Here is a 21,106-nt window from a genome sequence, read left to right on the forward strand (position 1 = left end):
CTGTGTGTTAGGGAACTGAGGTAAATATTTGAATTATGTGTTAGGGAATTAAATAACAATTTATTTGAGTTTTAAATTGTGTTTAGCAACAGTAGGAAATTAAGTGATCCCCTAACCGCCCCTGTCCCCCCACTCCTTCTCCTCACCCTCGCGCAGGGGGGACTCGGGGCTTGCTCTCCAGGCCCGCTGCAGGCAGGCCTGAAGCTCAAAAAATTTCTCTCTCTCTTCTCTCTCTCTCTCCTTCTCCTCTTCCCTCTCTCCCTCTCCTTCTCTCTCTCCTCTTCCCTCTCTCTCTCTCTACTTCCCCCTCTCTCTCTTCCCGTGAGTGCGGGACCGGCAAAACCGGCGTTTTTTAAACGGCTGTCCCCGATCTCAATCGGACACGGGAGTCTGCCAACCGGGTCCAAAGGCTCGCCTTGTTCACCAGCAGGAACCTCGGCCTCCCGTTGTCGGACTGACTCCGTTCTGCTACCGAGGCGAGTCCGGTCGGGCCTGAGGGGGGTGTGGAGGGAGGGGGGGGCGGGGGGAGGGAGGGGGGGGGGGAGTGTGAGGGAGAGGGGGGGGGGGGGAGTGTGAGGGGAGGGGGGGAGTGTGAGGGAGAGGGGGGGAGTGTGAGGGAGAGGGGGGAGTGTGAGGGAGAGGGGGGAGTGTGAGGGAGAGGGTGGGGGGGAGTGTGAGGGAGGGGGGGAGCGTGAGGGAGAGGGGGGAGTGTGAGGGAGAGGGGGGGAGCGTGAGGGAGAGGGGGGAGTGTGAGGGAGAGGGGGGGAGTGTGAGGGAGAGGGGGGAGGGGGGAGTGTGCGGGAGAGGGGGGGAGTGTGAGGGGGGAGTGTGAGGGAGAGGGGGGGAGTGTGAGGGAGGGGGGGAGTGTGAGGGAGAGGGGGAGTGTGAGGGAGAGGGGGAGTGTGAGGGAGAGGGGAGTGTGAGGGAGAGGGGAGTGAGTGTGAGGGAGAGGGGAGTGTGAGGGGGGGAGTGTGAGGGAGGGGGGAGTGTGAGGGAGGGGGGGAGTGTGAGGGAGAGGGGGGGAGTGTGAGGGAAGGGGGGGAGTGTGAGGGAGAGGGGGGAGTGTGAGGGAGAGGGGGGAGGGAGAGGGAGGGGGGAGTGTGAGGGAGGGGGAGGGAGAGGGGGGGAGTGGGGGGAGTGTGAGTGAGAAGGGGAGGGAGTGTGAGGGAGAGGGGGAGGGAGTGTGAGGGAGAGGGGGGAGTGTGAGGGAGAGGGGGGGAGAGGGGGAGGGAGGGGGGGAGTGAGGGAGGGGGGGAGTGTGTGTGTGAGGGAGGGGGGGGAGTGTGTGTAAAAATGTTCAATAAAAACTGACTAAATAACCTCATTAGCCTCTCTTCCCCCCGTCGCTCTCTCTCTTCCCCCCCGTCGCTCTCTCTCATCCCCCCCGTCGCTCTCTCTCATCCCCCCCGTCGCTCTCTCTCTTCCCCCCCGTCGCTCTCTCTCTTCCCCCCCCGTCGCTCTCTCTCTTCCCCCCGTCGCTCTCTCTCTTCCCCCCCCGTCGCTCTCTCTTCCCCCCCCAGTCGCTCTCTCTTCCCCCCCCCAGTCGCGCTCTCTCTCTTCCCCCGGAGTCGCGCTCTCTCTCTTCCCCCCCAGTCGCGCTCTCTTCCCCCCCAGTCGCGCTCTCTTTTCCCCCCCCCAGTCGCGCTCTCTCTCTTCTCCCCCAGTCGCGCTCTCTCTCTTCCCCCCCACTCGCTCTCTCTTCCCCCCCACTCGCTCTCTCTCTTCCCCCCACTCGCTCTCTCTCTTCCCCCCACTCGCTCTCTCTCTTCCCCCCCCGCTCTCTCTCTCTCTTCCCCCCCCCCGCTCTCTCTCTCTATTTCCCCCCCCCCGCTCTCTCTCTCTCTTCCCCCCACCCCCCCCCCCACTCGCTCTCTCTCTCTCTTCCAACAACAACATGCCCTCGAAAAAGCCTCGGCACCGCCGGGCACTTCAGCTAGTATATATATAAATATATAGTGATTGAGGGTAATGCAATGTGTCAGCAAAAATGGAGAATTGCTGAGGTAAAAGAAAAAATAGTAAATTATAAGAGATACTTTCATATCCTTTGAAAGAAGACGGATTCATGGCCTAGCAAAGAGCAGCCAACGTGATACTCAACTTGAGGATCATCTGTATATCAATAACTTAGTTAACAGCAGGCAGCATAGACTCAGAAAAGAATGATCCAACAGGCCAACCTCCTTGTCTACTTTGAGGAAGTGACAATTGAAGTGGGCCGTGGAAAGCTCAGCGACATGACGTACCTTGAATTCCAAAAGGCTTTTGATTAAATTCAATGCAAAAGGCTATTAATTAAACTCAAGGCAGTGTGGATTCAGGGTAAACATTGGGAACAGATGAGAAACTGACTGAAGGATAGCAAACAATGAGTACTGGTTGGAGGAGTTACGTCAGAGAGGGAAGTAGTGAGTAGATGTATATCAGGGCCCCGTGCTGGGACCACTACTGTTCCTAATTTACATAAGTGACCTGGATTGAGAAACTCAAATGCGAAGTGGTGAAATTTGCAAATGATACCAAACTAGGAGGGGCAGCTCATAAATTAGAGAATGAGTTGGACTGAGTGGATAGAACAATGACAATTCGTTCTGGATGTAACCCCACTATTGGGAGCAAATCTATACTAGTTAGAAAAGTTGAAAATGCATTGCTGTCCTGTTTGGAGGGGTTGACAGGTCAACCCACTCCATGTTCAGACCCCAAAATGACATATTTGTCCTAAATGGTGCTGGTATGTGCCTCTTATATTTACCCCACACCCCCAAATAACACTTCCTTCTTTAATCACATGCAATTCAAGTTTCAAATTCCTATAGGTTAGACTTTAAACAGTCTCAACAGAGTTGGTGCAACACCCTTGAATATCCATTGAAGATGCAAAATTGCAAAAGGAAATACATGTTTCACAAGGGGTCAGCAACAGCTCTCTCCTTCTCAGATAAGGCATGGAAGATGGTTGCTGTAATCTTTAATATGCACACTGCAAGAATGACATCCCTAATAATTTCTGTTGATTTATCTTCAGCTAAAGGCCCTATTTATAAAGTCTAAGGCCTAGAAATTCAATATCGCCACGTTTGGGGCGCTACAGCCAGGCGTTGGCTAAATTTAGCGCCCGGCGCAACATAGCGCCACCTTCGCCGAAATTGAGTTGCATCGCCCCAAGAGGTTGCTGCTGCGCTAAAGCAGGCGATGCACGACTATCATAAGGCGCTAAGCCGGCGAGCCGAGGCGCTACCCACCGAGGGCGGGCGCAGCGCAGGTGCGGCAAGTTGCTGAATTAAGGCAGACACGCTGGCGCTGGTCAGCTCTTAAAGGGGGGAGGGTGGACTCATTTGGCTGCCACGCCCCTGCACACTGCAGCCCTGAAGCAAGGCCTGACCATTGCTGGATCATCATTTCTACGCCCAGGACCATGCAGAAGGCTAGGGAGCGAGCAGAGCGCTTCAGCAAGGGTGCCCTGAGGCTACTGGTTGGCACAGTAGAGCGCAGGCGACCTGTCCTCTTTCCTGACAGTGGGAGGAGGCCGCTTCCCAGCGAATACCGAAAAGCCTGGTGGGAGGTGGCAAACAGGGTGACCACCAACAGCATGGTTGCCAGGACTCCACTTCAATGCAGGAAAAAGTTCAACGACCTCACTCAGGTTGTCAGGGTGAGTACCCTTTCCACTATCCTGTTCATCCCTGCATGTGCACCTCAGTTTCTGGTCAAAGGATCCTGAAAGCCCCAATGCCCAACCCTCATCCAAGAGCTGTGGGACTCTCATGAAAACCACTTGCACATTCAGCACTTTACACACTGTCAGGGCTATTCCACCACAGGAGGCAGTGCAGGCAAGATCAGGGCTTGACACTGTCAGGGCTATTCCACCATGGGAGGCAGTGCAGGCAAGATCAGGGCTTGACACTGTCAGGGCTATTCCACCATGGGAGGCAGTGCAGGCAAGATCAGGGCTTGACACTGTACTTAGAGGCCGTCCTTTCTCTTGCAGGGCAAGCTGGCCCACAATCGCAGGCAGCAGCGATGGACCGGGGGAGGCCGTCCTGACCTCAGAGCTCAGCGACCTGGAGCAGCGTGTGGAGCGCATTATGGCAGGCCGGCTGATTGGCCCCGTCGCCAGTGGAGATGCCGGCCCTGTTCTGGACAGCAATGGTAAGGTCATCACCTTTTTGACCTCTCTCTTTCCACTTGTGCCTCACACCAGCATCCTTTGCCACTATCGAACCAATGCAGTACATAGCAGCACTCATGCCTCCCTCGCTGCTGCCCTGTCCTCACTCTAAAGCAACTCTTGTGCCTCCCTGCTTTCAGATGCTGATTCGCCAGGTGAGGAGGCGGGCCCTCAAGCTGCCACTGTCAGTGATTCTGAATTCGAGGAGGAGGAAGAGGAAGCCGGCCCATCTGTGCCACCCTCAGCCGAGGCAGCCCATGGCCATGATGGGGACACGTCTTCCCTGGAGGGGAACAGGGGGGAAGGGTCTGAGGAGAGTGAAGCTCCAGAGCCCAGCGGGCTGCAGCGACGCGGGAGGGGTGGGGAAACTCGGCGGCCGTCTCCCCAGAGGGTGAGTGCGGCCTCCAGTCCTGCTACAGTGAGCGCAGAGGAGGTGTGGCTCCTTGGTGAAATGGGTGCCCAGGCTGAGCGCAGGCACACTGAGCTCATGGCTGCAGTGGCAAGGATGCCTGACTCCATAGAGTCACTGGCAAGGAGTGCTCAGGATTTCGGGGCAGCACAGGCCAGGAGTCTGCAAGAATTCAGTGCAGCACAGGCAAGGAGTCTGCAGGACTTCGCGGCAGCACAGGCTAGGAGTCAGCAGGACTTTGCTGCATCACAGGCGGCTTCCAGCCAAGTGCTCAGTCATGCCATGCATTCATTGGCTGGTCTGATGCAGACACAGATCAGGGCCACACGGGCACTAACTGCTGCCACCCTCGCTGGATTGGCCAGGCATCGCCAGGGCCCTCACCGCGTCGCAGCAGCCCAACAGTCTGAGCTTCAGCAGATTGCTGCGTATGCTGCAGTGCTGGCCCGTGCGAGTGCCAGTGTATCAGCTGACCAGGGAGTGCCTGTGCTCTGTCAGGTTGGCAGCATTCCTGCAGCCAATACTGTCACTCCTCCACTGCAGCTGCCACCACCCGTAGGACAGACTGCTGCCGCCCAAGCAGAGTTGGAGCAGTCAGCAGCCGGGCCCTCCAGGCCCAGAGCTGGTCCAGGCCGTCCCCCAAGGGCATCTGGCGTCTCACCATCTGACCCTCAGCAGCCTTCCCCCAGCCTTGCTGCAGCCACTGGGGTCCCATTGAGGAGGAGCTGCAGGGCGGGGAGGGGCCATTCACGGAAGCGAGGCGGATCACCCTCACAGGGGAAAAAGGTGTGGCCAAATGTTGTGTTTATATATGAAGGCCGAGAATGTTTTTTTTTATATATGAAGGCCGAGACTGTTGTGTTTGTTTTTTATTTGAAGGCTGAGGATCATGGTCATTTTTGTTTAACTTTTTTTCATATTCTGAAGGTCGTGAGAGCCAGTTATGTCTCTGACTGTTTTTTGGGGGGTTTATCTGAATTAGTTTGTCATGCGGGAAGGGCACAGAGTTTGCACAGTAAAAAAATTTCTTTAATCACATTGTCCATGTTTGCACTTTGAACTATTTGTTGCCTTGACCGGCTGAGGGCTTGCGGAGCAACTCCATTCATGTTCTTTCATTGGCACAAGCCATTCCCTGAGAGGGGGCCTAGAACCGAGTTGCAATAAGCCGCTGACGGACGGCCCTTGCACTTTGTGCCTCCCTCCCGTCTTGGTGCTCCTCCTCCTCCTCTGGTGGTCCTCCAATGTCTGCTGGCAGTGGCTGAGTCCTGAGGATAGCCAGGTTGTGTAGCATGCAGCACACTACAACGAAATGGGAGACTCGCTCAGGCGAGTACTGTAGGGCTCCTCCGGAACGGTCCAGACAGCGGAACCGTTGCTTGAGCATGTCGATTGTGTGCTCAATGATGTTCCTGGTAGCTTGATGGCTGTCATTGTATCGCTCTTCAGCAGGGGTGTTGGGCGCATGGAGCGGGGTCATCAGCCAGGTGCACAAAGGATAGCCTTTGTCCCCGAGAAGCCATCCTCGTGGGTGAGCCTGGGCTTTGAAAATGTCTGCCACAGAAGTCTGGCGCAGGATGAAGGCATCATGGTTGCTGCCTGGAAAGCGGGCATTGACAGCTAGTATGAGCTGCCTGTGGTCACACACCAACTGGACGTTGAGCGAATGGTAGCCCTTCCTGTTGCAGTAATCCTCAGCATTCTCTAGACGTGCCCGCAAAGCCACATGCGTGCAGTCAATGGCGCCCTGGACCATGGGGAAGCCCGCTATTCCTCCAAATCCCATTGCACGCTCTTGCTGCTTGTCCAGGGTCATGGGGAAGGAGATGTACTGACGTCTCCTTCTGAAAAGGGCATTGGTCACCTGGCGGATGCAGCAATGTACCACGAACTGGGAGATGTTGGCAATGTCCCCAGTAGCGGATTGGAAGGAGCCGGTGGCATAGAAGTTGAGAGCCACCGTCACCTTCACTGCCACCGACAGAGACGTCCTGCTCCTCAGCTGTGGCTGCAGATCTCTGCGAAGCAGGTGGCAGATCTCAGTGACCACCTCCCTTCTGAATCGCAGCCTCCAAACACACTGCTCCTCAGACATGTTCAGATATGAGAACTGCTGGTGGTATACCCTGGGTGGGTAAGGCCTCCTGTGCCGATGCCTGTTGGCCCTTCTCCGTCTGGTCATGACTGGCACTCTCTCACGGCGTCTCTGAGCCCTTTGAATGCAATGCAGTAAGCCAACGTTTCCACTCATTGCAGTCCCCATTATATGTGGCGACTCAAGGCTATGGCACTGAAAGTTAAATCCAAGTGCAAAGCTCTGGCCTGAAGCCAGAAGTACCTGTGCGACCACTGAGTCAAAGCAGAAAGCTCTCTCCCTTTGTCTTTCTCCAAATATCCGTCTCTCACACAGAAAGATTGCCACAAAATGGCTGCCACTTATAATGCAGGAGGAGTCCCCTTTAAATAGCACCCCCCGCGCCTGGGAACCGTTCCCCTCTACCAGTCGCTGGGGGCGCCATGCGCACAGAAGGGCGGCGCCACTGAAGTTCTGGTTCGGGGCGCACCAAGGGCATTGCACCATGAAATGACGTCAGGATCTGCGCGCGCAGCTGAGTGGGCGCTGCGGTTTTGCGCCGCCGCTAAATCTTGAGTGAAGTTCGCGAGAGGCGCAGATCGCGTCGCGCCCGGGTGCTAGCCACTTAGCACCCCACTTCTCCTCCTCCTAAGGCGCCAGCGGCTGGCGCTAACAACTGAATTTCTAGGCCTTCTCATTTGTTCTCAGAGTGTGGACAACACTGCCAAGCTGCTTTTATTGCCTCTCTGTAGTTGCCTTGAATTGGTTCTAAGAATTAACTTTAAGAAAAAGTTGCATAAAATTGAAAAAGTCTACCTGAAACCCTATTTCAGTCTGGGGTGATAGATAGGAAGAAAAATCTTGCATTTATATAGTGCCTTTCATGTCCTCAAGACATCCCAAAACCCTTCACTGCCAGTTATGTGCAAAGTAAAATTCCCTCTACATTTCACCAAGAATATGCCTTATCCCGCACTGCACCAGTGTGACATCTTTGCTTCTCATGGCAACCACCCTTTGTCAGACTGCTAATTTGATGTTAATTAGCAGCAAGTTCTGGGCCCATTAATAATCACCTCATTCTCCTCAGTACTTGTACAGCAATCAGTCGATGAGACATGCATCTTATAACTGGACTGGATTCAAACCAGAGTGCTAGAGGTGAAAGATCAGTCTTCCAGCTCATTGAATAACCCAAATTCCTCATCTTCTCTAAACTTATCTAAGTAAAAGGGACAGTAGCAGAATCTGCATGGCACCTATTAACTTCCATGTTGTACAGATGTGTCCATAAGCAGGGAAAGTTGGAAGAAACAGACTAAGTTTATCATGACAATGCAAATGTACAAATAAAGCAAGCAGCAATAGAAACAAGAGGCCACAGTAGTATTTTAAATAAAGTGGTCTTTTGCAGTGTTGCAAACACCATTATTTTCTCAATGCTCTTTCATTGCAGACTTTAATATTCATTCTACAATACTTAGAAATCAGCATAATTCACCATAATTTGGTGATCAGATAAAAGTAAGACACACATCATCATAATAACAACAACTTGTATTTATATAGCACCTTTAACGTAGTAAAATGTCCCAAGGCGCTGCAAAGGAGTAATTTAAGACAAAAAAAATTGACACCGATCCACAGAAGGATAAATTAGGGCAGGTGACCAAAAGGAGGTAGGTTTTAAGGAGCTTCTTAAAGGAGGAAAGAGAGGTAGCGAGGCGGAGAGGTTTAGGCAGGGAATTCCAGAGCTTAGAGCCAAGGCAACAGAAGGCCACCAATGGTTGAGCGATTATAATCAGGGATCCTCAAGAGGGCAGAATTTCAGGAGCACGGATATCTCGGGGGGTTGTGGGGCTGAAGGAGATTACAGAGCTAGGGAGGGGCGAGGCCATGGAGGGATTTGAAAACAAGGCTGAGAATTTTGAAATTGAGGCGCTGCTTAACCGGGAGCCAATGTAGGTCAGTGAGCACAGGGGTGATGGGCGAACGGGACATTAACAGGACTCCTGAATGGACTACAGGTAGACTGAGAATGTCCTAACTTTTGTTGCAGATATGTTTACAGATTGACCAGTAAGAATGCCAAAACTGTACCAACACTGTCAAGCTGCTTTTATTGCCTATCTGTAGTTGCCCTAAATTGATTTTAAGAATTGACTTTAAGAAATAAGTTACATTTTTGTTCCGCAGTCCAGACATATATTACTGCTTGACACTGTTATTATGGATCTCGGGGAAAGGCCAATCAATCCAAAATGTACTAAGCTATTATTTTGCTACAAATGACCCATTAATTCTAGCTTGTTATAGGCAAACTCAGACTGATCAAAGTTCGGAGAGTTCATGCTGCAGATCTATTGAGTGAAGCAGTATTATAATGCTGCATTACTATTCATATCAGCTTTTACTACAGATATGGCCAAACAGCCACAAAATGTATCATGTTGATTGCCTTAGCAATCCGCACCCCACCACCCCAACAACATTTTATCTATCAAAGAAAGTACCGAAACACAGGAAATAGCATCACAGGAAATGACATCACAGTGAGAGACCAAAGTACCTATATTGGTTTTATTCCCTCACACAATGGTTGCTTACGGATGCAATGGCTGCATAGGAGGATAAAAACTTTAATTATTCTGAACCCACGCTATGAAAGCACTTGACTGGACAATTACATTCTTCTGCCAAAATATCCATTCCACCAGCAAGAAATTTGATTGTGATCCAGATCTAAAGCATCTAAATCAATCATTGACACTGAGGCAGATAATTCTGCAGAGATAGAATAAGTCAACTGTTGAGCCAAGTGGGACTAATGTTTGAGGAATAGCACTTCTAAATTAGGATGCTGGAAAAATATTACTCTGTTATAAAACTTGTCACCTTTACCAGCTATAGCTTGATATTAATGACCAAGGGAGTGCTTCCTCAACTCTCGCAAAAATGTTCACCTTGTCACCGCGTGTTAGCTATGCAATGGAGTGATTCGTGTTCCCAGGTTCTTACCTTCCACAGAGGCTCTTTTGGGTAGAATGGTCACTGCCCCCTCAGCCACTTCCTCCTGCTGTTTTACTGGAGAATGCTTCGAGCCCCAGCTGTCGGAGCCGACCCAGATAAAATGGCCTGCTTTATTTGCTCTTTTTCCAGCTGCAAGGACCTGCCTGCACAAAATAACCAAGAATTCCTCCATCAGAAGAGGTTGGATTGAACACATCAAATGAAACGTTTAAATGGATATGAAGATTAACGAATTACAACAACAACAACACTTTCTCTTTAAAGGACCCGTTTGACGGCTCTGCTTTTCTGATGCCAGAATGAATTGTTAGTAACTGGTTAGCTGCAACATCCTGGTTAGCGATGGGGGAAGGTAACTTTGCTAATAGGAATGACTGATTAATCAAAATTCATACTGAACGTAATCTGATTTGGACCATCCAAGATCATTCACAATTATGAATTCATCTTTTCCTTAATAAATCCCATTCAGTAAGTACAGAAGTACTGCCCTCCCTCTGCGCATATCTGCCATTATTTATTCCCTTCTCCCTTAGATTTGTGACAGACAGCCAACTGTGGCCTTTGGTTACAGCCTTTAAAAAAATATATATATTTTCAGTTCTAACGTGTGCGGAGGTTTCTACAACAGTCTATTCGTGGTGGAGGCTAATCCTTCATGGCCAGTTCTTGGTTAATCTTGTGTTGAAGTATTTAATTCTTTAGTAGTTCAGTGGAGACTATCCTTCTTTTTGGTCATCTCTAGTGTTCTCTTTCTTCAGGGGCAGGGAAATCGAGCTCTAATCCTTCCTGAGGTTAGAGATGAGTTTGAATTAGTATTAGGGGAAGCTGATGAAGGAACTTGTTCATGCCCTTCCTTATAGAATTATGTTTTGTGATTTTCATACCTAAAATTTTAAGTTTCCAAGCCTAACAGAAACCAAATACTAAACTGGGATTATAAAGAAAGACTTGCATTTCACAACCTCAGGATGTCCCAAAGCGCTTTACAGCCAATGGAGAACTTTTTTTTTGAAGTGTAGTCACTGTTGTAATGTAGGAAACATGACAGCAAGCTCCCACAAACAGCGATGTGGTAATGACCAGATACTCTGCTTTAGTGATGTTGATTGAGTGATAAATATTGGCCAGGACACCGGGGATAACTCTCCTGCTCTTCTTCGAAATAGTGCTGTGTGATCTTTTATGTCCATCTGAGAGGGCAGACATAGAAACATAGAAGATAGAAGCAGGAGTAGGCCATTCGGCCCTTCGAGCCTGCTCCGCCATTCAATGAGATCATGACTGATCATCCAAATTCAGTACCCTGTCCCTGCCTTCTCCCCATATCCCTTGATCCCTTTAGCCTTAAGAAATATATCCAACTCCTTTTTGAATATATTTAATGAACTGGCCTCCACCGCCCTCTGTGGCAGAGAATTCCACAGGTTCACCACTCTCTGGGTGAAGAAATTCCTCCTCATTTCAGTCCTAAATGGCTTACCCCTTATCCTTAGACTATGACCCCTGGTTCTGGACACCCCGGCCATCAGAAACATCCTTCCTGCATCTAGTCTGTCCAGGCCTGACAGAATTTTATAGGTTTCGATGAGATCCCCTCTCAATCTTCTAAACTCCAATGAGTATAAGCCCAATCGACACAATCTCTCCTCATACGCCATTCCTGCCATCCCAGGTATCAGCCTGGTGAATCTTCGCTGTACTCCTTCCATGGCAAGAACGTCCTTCCTCAGGTAAGGCGACCAAAACTGCACACAATACTCAAGGTGCGGTCTCACCAAGGCCCTGTACAGCTATAGCAAGACATCCTTGTTCCTGTACTCGAACCCTCTTGCTACGAAGGCCAACATACCATTTGCCTTCTTAACCGCCTGCTGCACCTGCATGCTTACCTTCAGCGACTGGTGCACAAGAACACCCAGGTCTCTTTGCACTTCCCCTTCTCCCAATCTATTGCCATTCAAATAATAATCTGCCTTCATGTTTTTGCCACCAAAGTGGATAACCTCACATTTATCCACATTATAGTGCTTTTGCCATGTTTCTGCCCAATCACCGAATCTGTCCAAATTGTACTGGAGTTTCTCGACATCCTCCTCACAGCTTACCCTCCCACCCAGCTTTGTGTCGTCTGCAAATTTGGAGATATTACATCCAATTCCCTCGTCCAGATCATTAATATATATTGTGAACAGCTGGGGTCCTAGGACCGATCCTTGCGGTACCCCACTAGTCACCGCCTGCCACTCGGAAATCGACCCGTTTATTCCAACTCTCTACCTGCTGTCCGCCAACCAGTTCTCTATCCAAGTCAATACCTTGCCCCCAATCCCATGTGCCTTAATTTTGCACGCTAATCTCTTATGTGGGACCTTATCGAAAGCCTTCTGAAAGTCCAAATACACCACATCCACTGGTTCTCCCTTATCTATTTTACCAGTTACATCCTCAAAAAATTCCAGTAGATTAGTCAAGCATGATTTACCTTTTGTAAATCCATGTTGACTTTGTCCGATCCTGTCACTGCTTACCAAGTGCTCTGCTATTACATCTTTTAAAGTAGATTCTAGCATTTTCCCCACTGCCGATGTCAGGCTTACCGGTCTATAATTCCCCGCTTTTTCTCTACCACCTTTTTTGAATAGTGGGGTAACATTAGCTACCCTCCAATCCAGGACCCTTGGTTTAATGTCTCATCTGAAAGACGGCACCTCCGACAGTGCACTGCTCCCTCTGTACTGCACTGGAGTGTCAGCCAAGATTTTTCTGCTAAAGTCTCTAGAGTGGGACTTGAACCCACAACTTTCTGACTCAGAGGCGAGAATGCTACCCACTTTTTATTTTATCAATATACTTTATTGGACATTAAGAACATTTACAACATCGTGATCATTTCAATTCCGCCGCTCTACATGGCCATTCCGCCACCACATTTTAACATCAACACTTGAAGTTTAATTTGTCTCCTGTAACATATATTAATCAATTGTACTTTAAAAATTGGTTGTAAAATACTATCCTTAAATTCCTCTCTGAATAAAACATCCACAGAGCCTTATAATGATCTTTTAGCTTATATTTAAAATACTCTTTTAGATTGATTCTCCTCCCCTTAAAAAACAGAGCATTCCTTCTTTGCACAATCACGAATCTAGCCAAACTGAACATTAAATTAATTGCCGCTCCGCTCAGGCAGACTCTCCTGCAATCCCCATCTCAAAATTGAGTACCACGGGATTCCCATTCTCGCTCTTCAGTCCCCACCCAGCAAAAAAGCTTAACACAACTGTCGAACATAGTACTTAAAGTCATTTAACTGCAGACATAACACCAGTAAATGGGACAGAGTCTCCTCCCGTGTCCCACACACTGGGCAAGTTTCCGCCTCCACTCGTCCAATCTTGCACAAGACCGTCATGGTAAAAATCCGGTTATGAGCCAATTTGAAATCCAGTTCAATCCACTCTGGACATTTAAAATTCGCCCACCCTCCCTTCCAAATCCTGTTGAAGTCCAGCTGTGGGTATATACTCTGCCAAAACTCCTGACCAGCAGGTGTCTTGAATCTCCATTCTCTAAATATCTCATTGAAATCTCGAGTATTACAGTTGTCAAATTGGACCAACTCTCCTCCTTTCTCCAGTACAAAGCTTGGAAAAGCAGGATGCATTTTACTTCCTTTGGAGATTTCCGCATTTATTTCGTCCATCCATTCCTGTGGCATTGCCCTCACAATCTTCTCATACATGATTCCTATTGCTTTTTCCTCTACCTCCTGATCCTCCTCCCACAACCTGTCCCTCACTATCGCTTCCGACAACCAACCTGGAATTACCTCGTATAATACATCTTTCACAGATATAATCCCAGCTTTTATAAAAGCTTGATTAAATAAAACCTCTCCTTCGATGTTGACCCCCCTGTTCAAAAATAAGGGCAGTTCTAAAAATTCCTCAGCCCCCTTGGGCATAAACTGCACACTTTTTAAAAATTGGGCCCAAGTCTCTACAACCCCCTTATAAAACCTAGGGAGAAGTTTAATCGATTTCAAAAACATATTATTGTATTCCATATACAATATCCCCTGCCCTCCTATCCCACTTCGTTTTAAAAAGTGCTCAAAACAACTCTTCCAAAAACTTGTATTTGACTTCTGAAGAAATCTCTTCACCCATTTGATTCTAAAGGATTTTTTCTCCAAATCAATATCTGGGAAATTGAGTCCTCCCTGATTTCTCCGTCCAATGATGGTGTTGTAAGCCACCAAGGCTGGTTTCCCTTCCCATAAAAACCTCACACAAGCCTCTTGGATGGACTATTCCGCCCACTCAGGAATATCCTCCACCGTCAATAAGTACCATAGCTTAGATAGCAGGAGAGCAGACGCCACTGTCGCTCTTCCTTGCACTTTCAACCACCTTCTTTCCCATCTTCCCAAAATCTTTTTAATTTTCATAACCTTCAGTTCCCAATTTAATCGATCCACTTGATCCCTGTCTTTCTTGCGCCACATACGCACCCCCAGAATTTCCAAAACCTCCACCACCTTAAAAGGACATTCCCCCAACCATTCCCCCCTACCCCTCCCTGCAACCAGGCATTGGGACTTACTATAATTCACTCTGGCTCCTGAAGCTCTACAATATTCCTTCACTACATCCATAGCTTTCCTCACTGACTCCCCATTTCTCAATGTTAAGGTTGTGTCATCTGCATATTGGTGTATCACCAACACCAGCCCAGAACTGGGGACCACAATCCCAACTACACCTTGTTTCTTTCGCATCATGTAACCTAATGGTTCTGCTACCAATGTGTACAACAATGGGGACAGGGGACAACCCTGTCTCACTGATCTCTGTATCGGAAAATACTTGGATAAAAAACCATTACATTTAACACAGCTAAATATGTTTGAATAAAAAATCCTTATCCACTGAATGAAATTTTCCTTGAAACCAAATGCTTCCAAAACCTTCAATAAAAACTCATGAAACACCCTATCAAAGGCTTTCTCTTGATCTATCTTTAATACATAAGCCTCCCTCCCACTCTCTTCCATGAGCTCTATCGCATCTCGGATTGAGACCACAGAGTCTGCGATGTCCCAGCCTATGACTCCATAGGACTGAGAGGGCAAAACTATCTGCGGTAACACCTCCTTCAAACGATTTGCCATAACCCTCGCCAAGATCTTATAATCCACATTTAATAATGTGATGGGCCTCCAATTCTTCAGATCCCGTCTATCCCCTTTATTTTTATAATAAGCTAAGCTTATGATACCTCTCCTCATAGATGGCCAGGCTTCCCTCAATTTTAATTTCCTTAAAAACTTCTAAGAGCAATGGACTTAAAATCTCAGAAAATTCTTTATAAAATTCTGCACTTAATCCATCGGACCCTGGGCTTTTCCCCCCCCTCCCCTTCATTCCACTTATTGCTACTTTTATTTCCGCTAATCCTACTTCTTTGTCACACATGCTTCTCTCATCCTCCTTTAAACCCTCTTCAATAAAAGTAGTAACCTTCTCCATCGCCAAATTGGAAATGTCTTCTTTTGTATATAACTCTTGATAAAAGCTGCTAGACACCTCTAAAATCTCCCCACTTTCATGAATGATCTTCTCCCCAACCTTCAACTCTTCAATTAACGATAATCTCTGTCGCAGCTTCTCTTGCTCTAGAAAATATCTGGTGCATCTTTCGCCCTCCAATGCATCTCTAGCCTTTGCATGGAGAATGGCCCCCTTGCATTTTTCAGCTTGCAATAATTCCCACTCTTCCTTTAGCACCCGGAACTTAGTCTCTGCTCCCTTATCCCCTCCGTCAACTGATTTACAGACATCCGTAAACCTTTTGTTTATATTCTCTTCTCGACGCCGGTTAGCTGCCGCCCTCTTTTTCCCATAATGTACCGAAAAAACTTTTACCTTACATTTGAAATTGTCCCACCAAACTCTTCTTTCTTTCAAGAACAAAGGTTCCTTCCGAGCATTCTTTATTATATTTATAATCCCTTCTTTATAAGCAATTTCTTTCAGGTATTTATTGTTTAAAATCCACACCCCTGAACCGATCTTAACTCTGCTGTTCCTAATTCTAAGAACCAAAGCCGAGTGATCACTAAAAAATACTTTTTTATAATAAATCTCCATCACCTCAGAACTTAACCCTTCCCGCATTAACACAAAATCTATTCGGCTCTGTTTTAAAACATCACCCACCCAACCTGATCTGGAGAACTCCCTTTTTATGGGGTTCCGGTCCCTCCATAAGTCTCTCAAATTTAAATTTGCCATCATTTTTACAATCATCCCTCTGGTGTTATCATCCTTAAAGGTCATCTGGGCTGAAATGTCCATCCGAGATAAAAATACATTAAAATCCCCCACTATACAAGGATTTTCCACCTCTGCCGCTTCAGTTAATAACCCCCGAAAAAACTCGCGACGCTTGCAATGGTCGTTCGGTGCATAGATATTAAAGAGATCGCAATTAAATCCCTCCATTTTAACCTTAGCCGTAAAAATCTCCCCTCAGTGTCCTTGTCCACCAAGGCAACGTTCTCTTTTATGGACGGACTCACCAAAACAGCCACCCCTCTACGGTTATTGTTTGCACAACTTGCAAACACCTCTTCCTTCCAAACCTTCTGAACTCTTTCTAGGATATCCTCATCCCAAAAGGTTTCTTGCAGATACAACAAGTCCGTACCTTTAAAACCCTGCAACAACTGCAGCAATTTCTTCTCACCCCTCAGTCCGTTCACATTAATTGAGACCAATGCAATCATGGCTCCAAAGAAGGGAAGTATGCCTGATAATCTCCCCATCATTTAATCTCTGGCCCTTCCCTCCTCACATGCTCCTTCCCAACTTTTCGGCCAGCTGTTGCTTTTTCCTGCAGCCTCCGAATCTTTTTCACCTCCTGTTTGAACCTTCCCTGCTGTTTCAGCCTCTTCCTTGCATTAAGTTTGGCCCCCCTAGGAGCTGCCCTTTCTCCCTCCTTCTGCCCCTCACTAACCTTTCCCTTTCCACATGATGCCACCCCACCCCCGACTTCCATGTCTCTGTCCCCCTCTAATTCCTCACTCTCAAGCTCTTCTGCAAGCCTCTGTGCCTGCTCTCAGTCAGATACATAATCCTGCTCCCCGTCAGATACATCATCTCCCATAGAGAGTCTTCCTGCTATCGCGGTTTCTCCAACAGTGCCGCTCCCTTCGACCTCATCTCCACCTCTGACCCTTGCTCCCTGATCCTTGTCTCTATGGGACAATGGCGCACCTATTTTGTTCCCTTTTGGCGTCTTTGTCTCGCCGATCCCGTCCTGCTGCCCCTTTAATGTTCCTGCCTCTTGCACCCTCTCCTTGTCTTGCCCCCCTCCTGCTCACTGAGATGTCCGACTCCCCGTCTTTCTTTGGAGTACTTACATTTACCATGCACCCCGCTCCCGCCTCCTCTCCCCCCGCGGACACCAGATTCTTTAGGGAGAGCTGAACCATATTAAGGCTCGAGTCTGCACTTGACTCTTGCTGCCCGCTGCTGTCTTTGTTCTTTTCCACTGTACTTGGTGTGTTTTCCACCATCTCCATCCTGTTCTCTGCTCCGCAATTTTCTGCCTCTTCCTGTGCTCTTTTCTCCTTCAATTTACCAGCTGTGTCCTCCAACTGCTCCGCTCCTCCGGCCGTTCCACTCACATCTCCTGCTCCTTCTCCCATCCCCTCATCACTCATAGAGCTTCCTTCTGCCTCACACTCACAGTGGGTGGGGCCTTTGTGACACACCCCACAGCTCACCGCCTTGCAGCTCCGAGCGATGTGTCCAGACTTGCCACAATTATAACAGTACAAGTCTGGACAGTTTCTTACAAGATGGTCGTGTCCAAGACAATAATAGCAAACCTTCACTTGGTTATCATGCCGCACTCGAAAGTATTGCACTCCTTCCAGTGTATCAAATTTCATGCTGTACGGTAATGACCTCACTCCCTCTGGGAACCGTACCTTTACGTAACGGGTTCCATCTGCTACCCGTGTTCCTGGATAGTACCTACTCTTTATTGCTGAGCAAATTTTAATGTCCCACGACTCCAACTTTTTGGATTAGCACTTCGTCCTCAATATAAACTGGCAAGTTTAAGAATGAGACCACCACCTCTTCCAAATATAGCAGAGATACCTCCAAGAACTTATCGCCAACTTTCAGACTGAGTAAAAGTCTTTCCACCTCCTCTCGGCCACTGACCGTCACCTCGAACCCAACATTTGGCTTTGGTCGGTAGGCAAAGCAGCTTCCCTCGCCACAGTCCTCATGTACCGCTTGGATAATACCCCACCTCATATCTCCTTATCCTCGCACTGAACAACCACCGTGTTTTCTTTTCCAAATCTCCTGGGGTCCCGGCCCAAATCTTTGGGCCTTTTTCTTTCCCTTCCAACCACAGTTTCTTCCCTAATTAAATTCCTCTTGGGAACACTGTCCTCTGAGGGGCCCGGCACTCCGAACCCCTCAGCAGCCATCTGGCTGTTTTTGTGGGCCAAAAAGGTCCTAAAACCTGAAAACAAAAACCCCAAAGCCCACCACCAACTTTTTACAAACTCACTCCAACTCCCTGCTGCAATCAGGCAACCAGTAACACCTGGTTCACTCCTAGCCCCTCCCACCTAGAGTGTGCTACCCACTGAGCCACAGCTGACACACGGCTGTCTACTATGGATAGTAGACAGTAAAATCATGGACAACGGACCTATAATGTCCCAACATGCATTGCCAGCAGCTGAAGCTCTTCACTAGTACCAGACATTCATAAAATTGGCCATCATGATTTTATAGAATTAACCCTTTCCAAACCATAATCCCCACCCATTATGTTACCCTGTATAAACTAATTACTCAATGTACTAAAAGAACCCTTTAAGCCTTTAGATGAATATCTTCTACCCTGAATACACCATGTCCAGCAATATAGCTCTGCCCATTTACATGATATAGAATTAGTACTAGAGTGTCTCACAAGTAAATCCAGATCTATGGTTCACATATTCACACCAAGCCACCTCTACTTACCCAGTATAAAGACATTGAAATGAACCAGAATGATACTACAGAAAGGTGCCAGATACAGCCCACTCACATATGTATAAAAATGTTCGGATGTGACAGAATATTTTAAGGACTAACCATATGGGAGAAATTTATTAGCTTAAGCAGGTTGAATATATGGTGCCTAACTTGGCAAACTGCTCAACCTTGAGCTCAGCAGTTGCCCACGCACTCACTCCATTACAAAGACCATTTCCTTTTTTTCTAATTTATTCATTCACGGGATGTGGGCGTCGCTGGCAAGGCTAGCATTTATTGCCCATCCTTAATTACCCTTGAGAAGGTGATGGTGAGCCACCTTCTTGAACCACTGCAATCCGTGTGATGAAGGTAATCCCATAGTGCTGTTAGGTAAGGGTTCCAGGATTTTGACTCATGACGATGAAAGGAACAATTAGAGCTGCACTCATTTAGGCACGTGGAGAGTATTCCATTACACTCCTCACTTGTGCCACATATGTTGTGGAAAGGCTTTGGGGAGTCAGGAGGTGAAACACTCGCAGCAGAATACCCAGCCTTTGACCTGCTCTTGCAGTCACAGTATTTAGGTGACTGGTCCAGTTAAGTTTCTGGTCAATGGTGACCCCCAGGATGTTGATGGTGAAGGATTCAACAATGGTAATGCCGCTGAATGTCATGGGGAGGTGGTTAGACTCTCTCTTGTTGGAGATGGTCATTGCCTGGCATTGGGTGGCACGAATGTTACCTTCCACTTATCAGCCCAAACCGGAATGTTGTCCAGGTCTTGCTGCATGCGGGCACAGATTGTTTCATTATCTGAGGAATTGCAAATGGAACTGAACAGTGTACAGTCATCAGTGAACATCCCTACTTTGGACCTTAAGATGGAGGGAAGGTCATTGATGAAGCAGATGAAGATGGTTGGGCATAAGATACTGCCCTTAAGATCTCCTGCAGCGATGTCCTGAGGCTGAGATGATTGGCTTCCAACAATCACAACCATCTTCCTTTGTGCTAGGTATGACTCCAGCCAGTGGAGAGTTTTCCCTTGATTCCCATTGACTTTAATTTTACTAGGGCTCCTTGATGTCACACTCGGTCAAATTCTGCCTTGATGTTAAGGGGGAGTCACTCTCACCTCACCTCTGGAATTCAGCTTTTTTGTCCATGTTTGGACCAAGGCTATAACGAGATCTAGAGCCAGGTCGTCCTAACAGAGCCCAAACTGAGCATCGGTGAGCAGGTTATTGGTGAGTATGTGCCGCTTCCATCGCTTTGCTAATAATTTAGAGTCAGCTGATGGGGCGGCAATTGGCCGGATTGGATTTGTCCTGCTTTTTGTGAACAGGACATACCTGGGCAATTTTCCACTTTGTCAGGTAGATGCCAGTGTTGTAGCTGTACTGGAACAGCTTGGCTAGAGGCGCAGCTAGTTCTGGAGCACAAGTCTTCAGCGCGATAGCCGAGATGTTGTCGGGGCCCATTGCCTTTGCTGTATCTAGTGCAGTCAGCCGTTTCTTGCTATCACGTGGAGTGAATCAAATTGGCTGAAAATTGGCTTGGTGGGGACTTCAGGAGCACGCCAAGATGGATCACCCTCTCGGCACTTCTGGCTGAAGATGGTTGCAAGCGCTTCAGCCTTGTCTTTTGCACTCAGATGCTGGGCTCCGCCATCATTGAGGATGGGGATGTTCATGGAGCCTCCTCCTCCCGTTAGTTGTTTAATCGTCCACCACCATTCACAACTGGATGTGGCAGGACTGCAGAGCTTTGGTCTGATTCGTTGGTTGTGGGATTGCTTTGCTCTGCCTATAGCATGCTGCTTCCGGTGTTTATCATGCATTTAATCCTGTATTGTAGCTTCACCAAGTTGGCAACTCATTTTCAGCCTGGTGCTGCTCCTGACATGCTTCTCTACATGCCTCATTGAACCAGGGTTGGTCCCCTGGCTTGATGGTAATGGTAGAGTGAAGGATATGCCGGGCCATGAGGTTACAGATTGTGGTGGAATGCAGTTTTGCTGCTGCTGATGGCCCACAGCGCCTCATAGGTGCCCAGTTTTGAGCTGCAAGATCTGTTCTGAATCTATCCCATTTAGCATGGTGGTAGTGCCACACAACACGATGGAGGGTGTCCTCAGTGTAAAGATGGGACTTCGTCTCCACAAGGACTGTGTGGCAGTCACTCCTACCAATACTGTCATGAACAGATGTTTCTGCGATGGGTAGATTGGTGAGGACGAAGTCAAGTAGGTTTTTCCCTCGCGTTGGTTCTCTCACCACCTGCCACAAACCCAGTCTGGCAGTTATGTCCTTCAGGACTCATCCAGCTCGGTCAGTAATGGTGCTACCAAG

At 48.3% G+C, this 21,106-nt stretch overlaps 1 protein-coding gene across 2 annotated transcripts in view; it reads right to left on the reverse strand.

Annotated features, from left to right (window-relative positions):
- LOC147110955 (metabotropic glutamate receptor 7-like) overlaps positions 1–21,106 on the reverse strand; it is a 1,230,052-nt gene that overhangs the window by 638,971 nt on the left and 569,975 nt on the right. For both annotated transcript variants that reach the window (XM_086001375.1, XM_086001374.1), the window contains exon 4: positions 9,676–9,830. In XM_086001375.1, the coding sequence (XP_085857501.1) occupies positions 9,676–9,830 (155 nt within the window). The remainder of the gene's footprint in view (positions 1–9,675; positions 9,831–21,106) is intronic.

This window comes from Somniosus microcephalus, chromosome 11 (genome assembly GCF_052327205.1).
Source record: "Somniosus microcephalus isolate GS21.2 chromosome 11, FLI_Smic_1.0, whole genome shotgun sequence".
Lineage (NCBI taxonomy): Eukaryota > Metazoa > Chordata > Chondrichthyes > Squaliformes > Somniosidae > Somniosus > Somniosus microcephalus.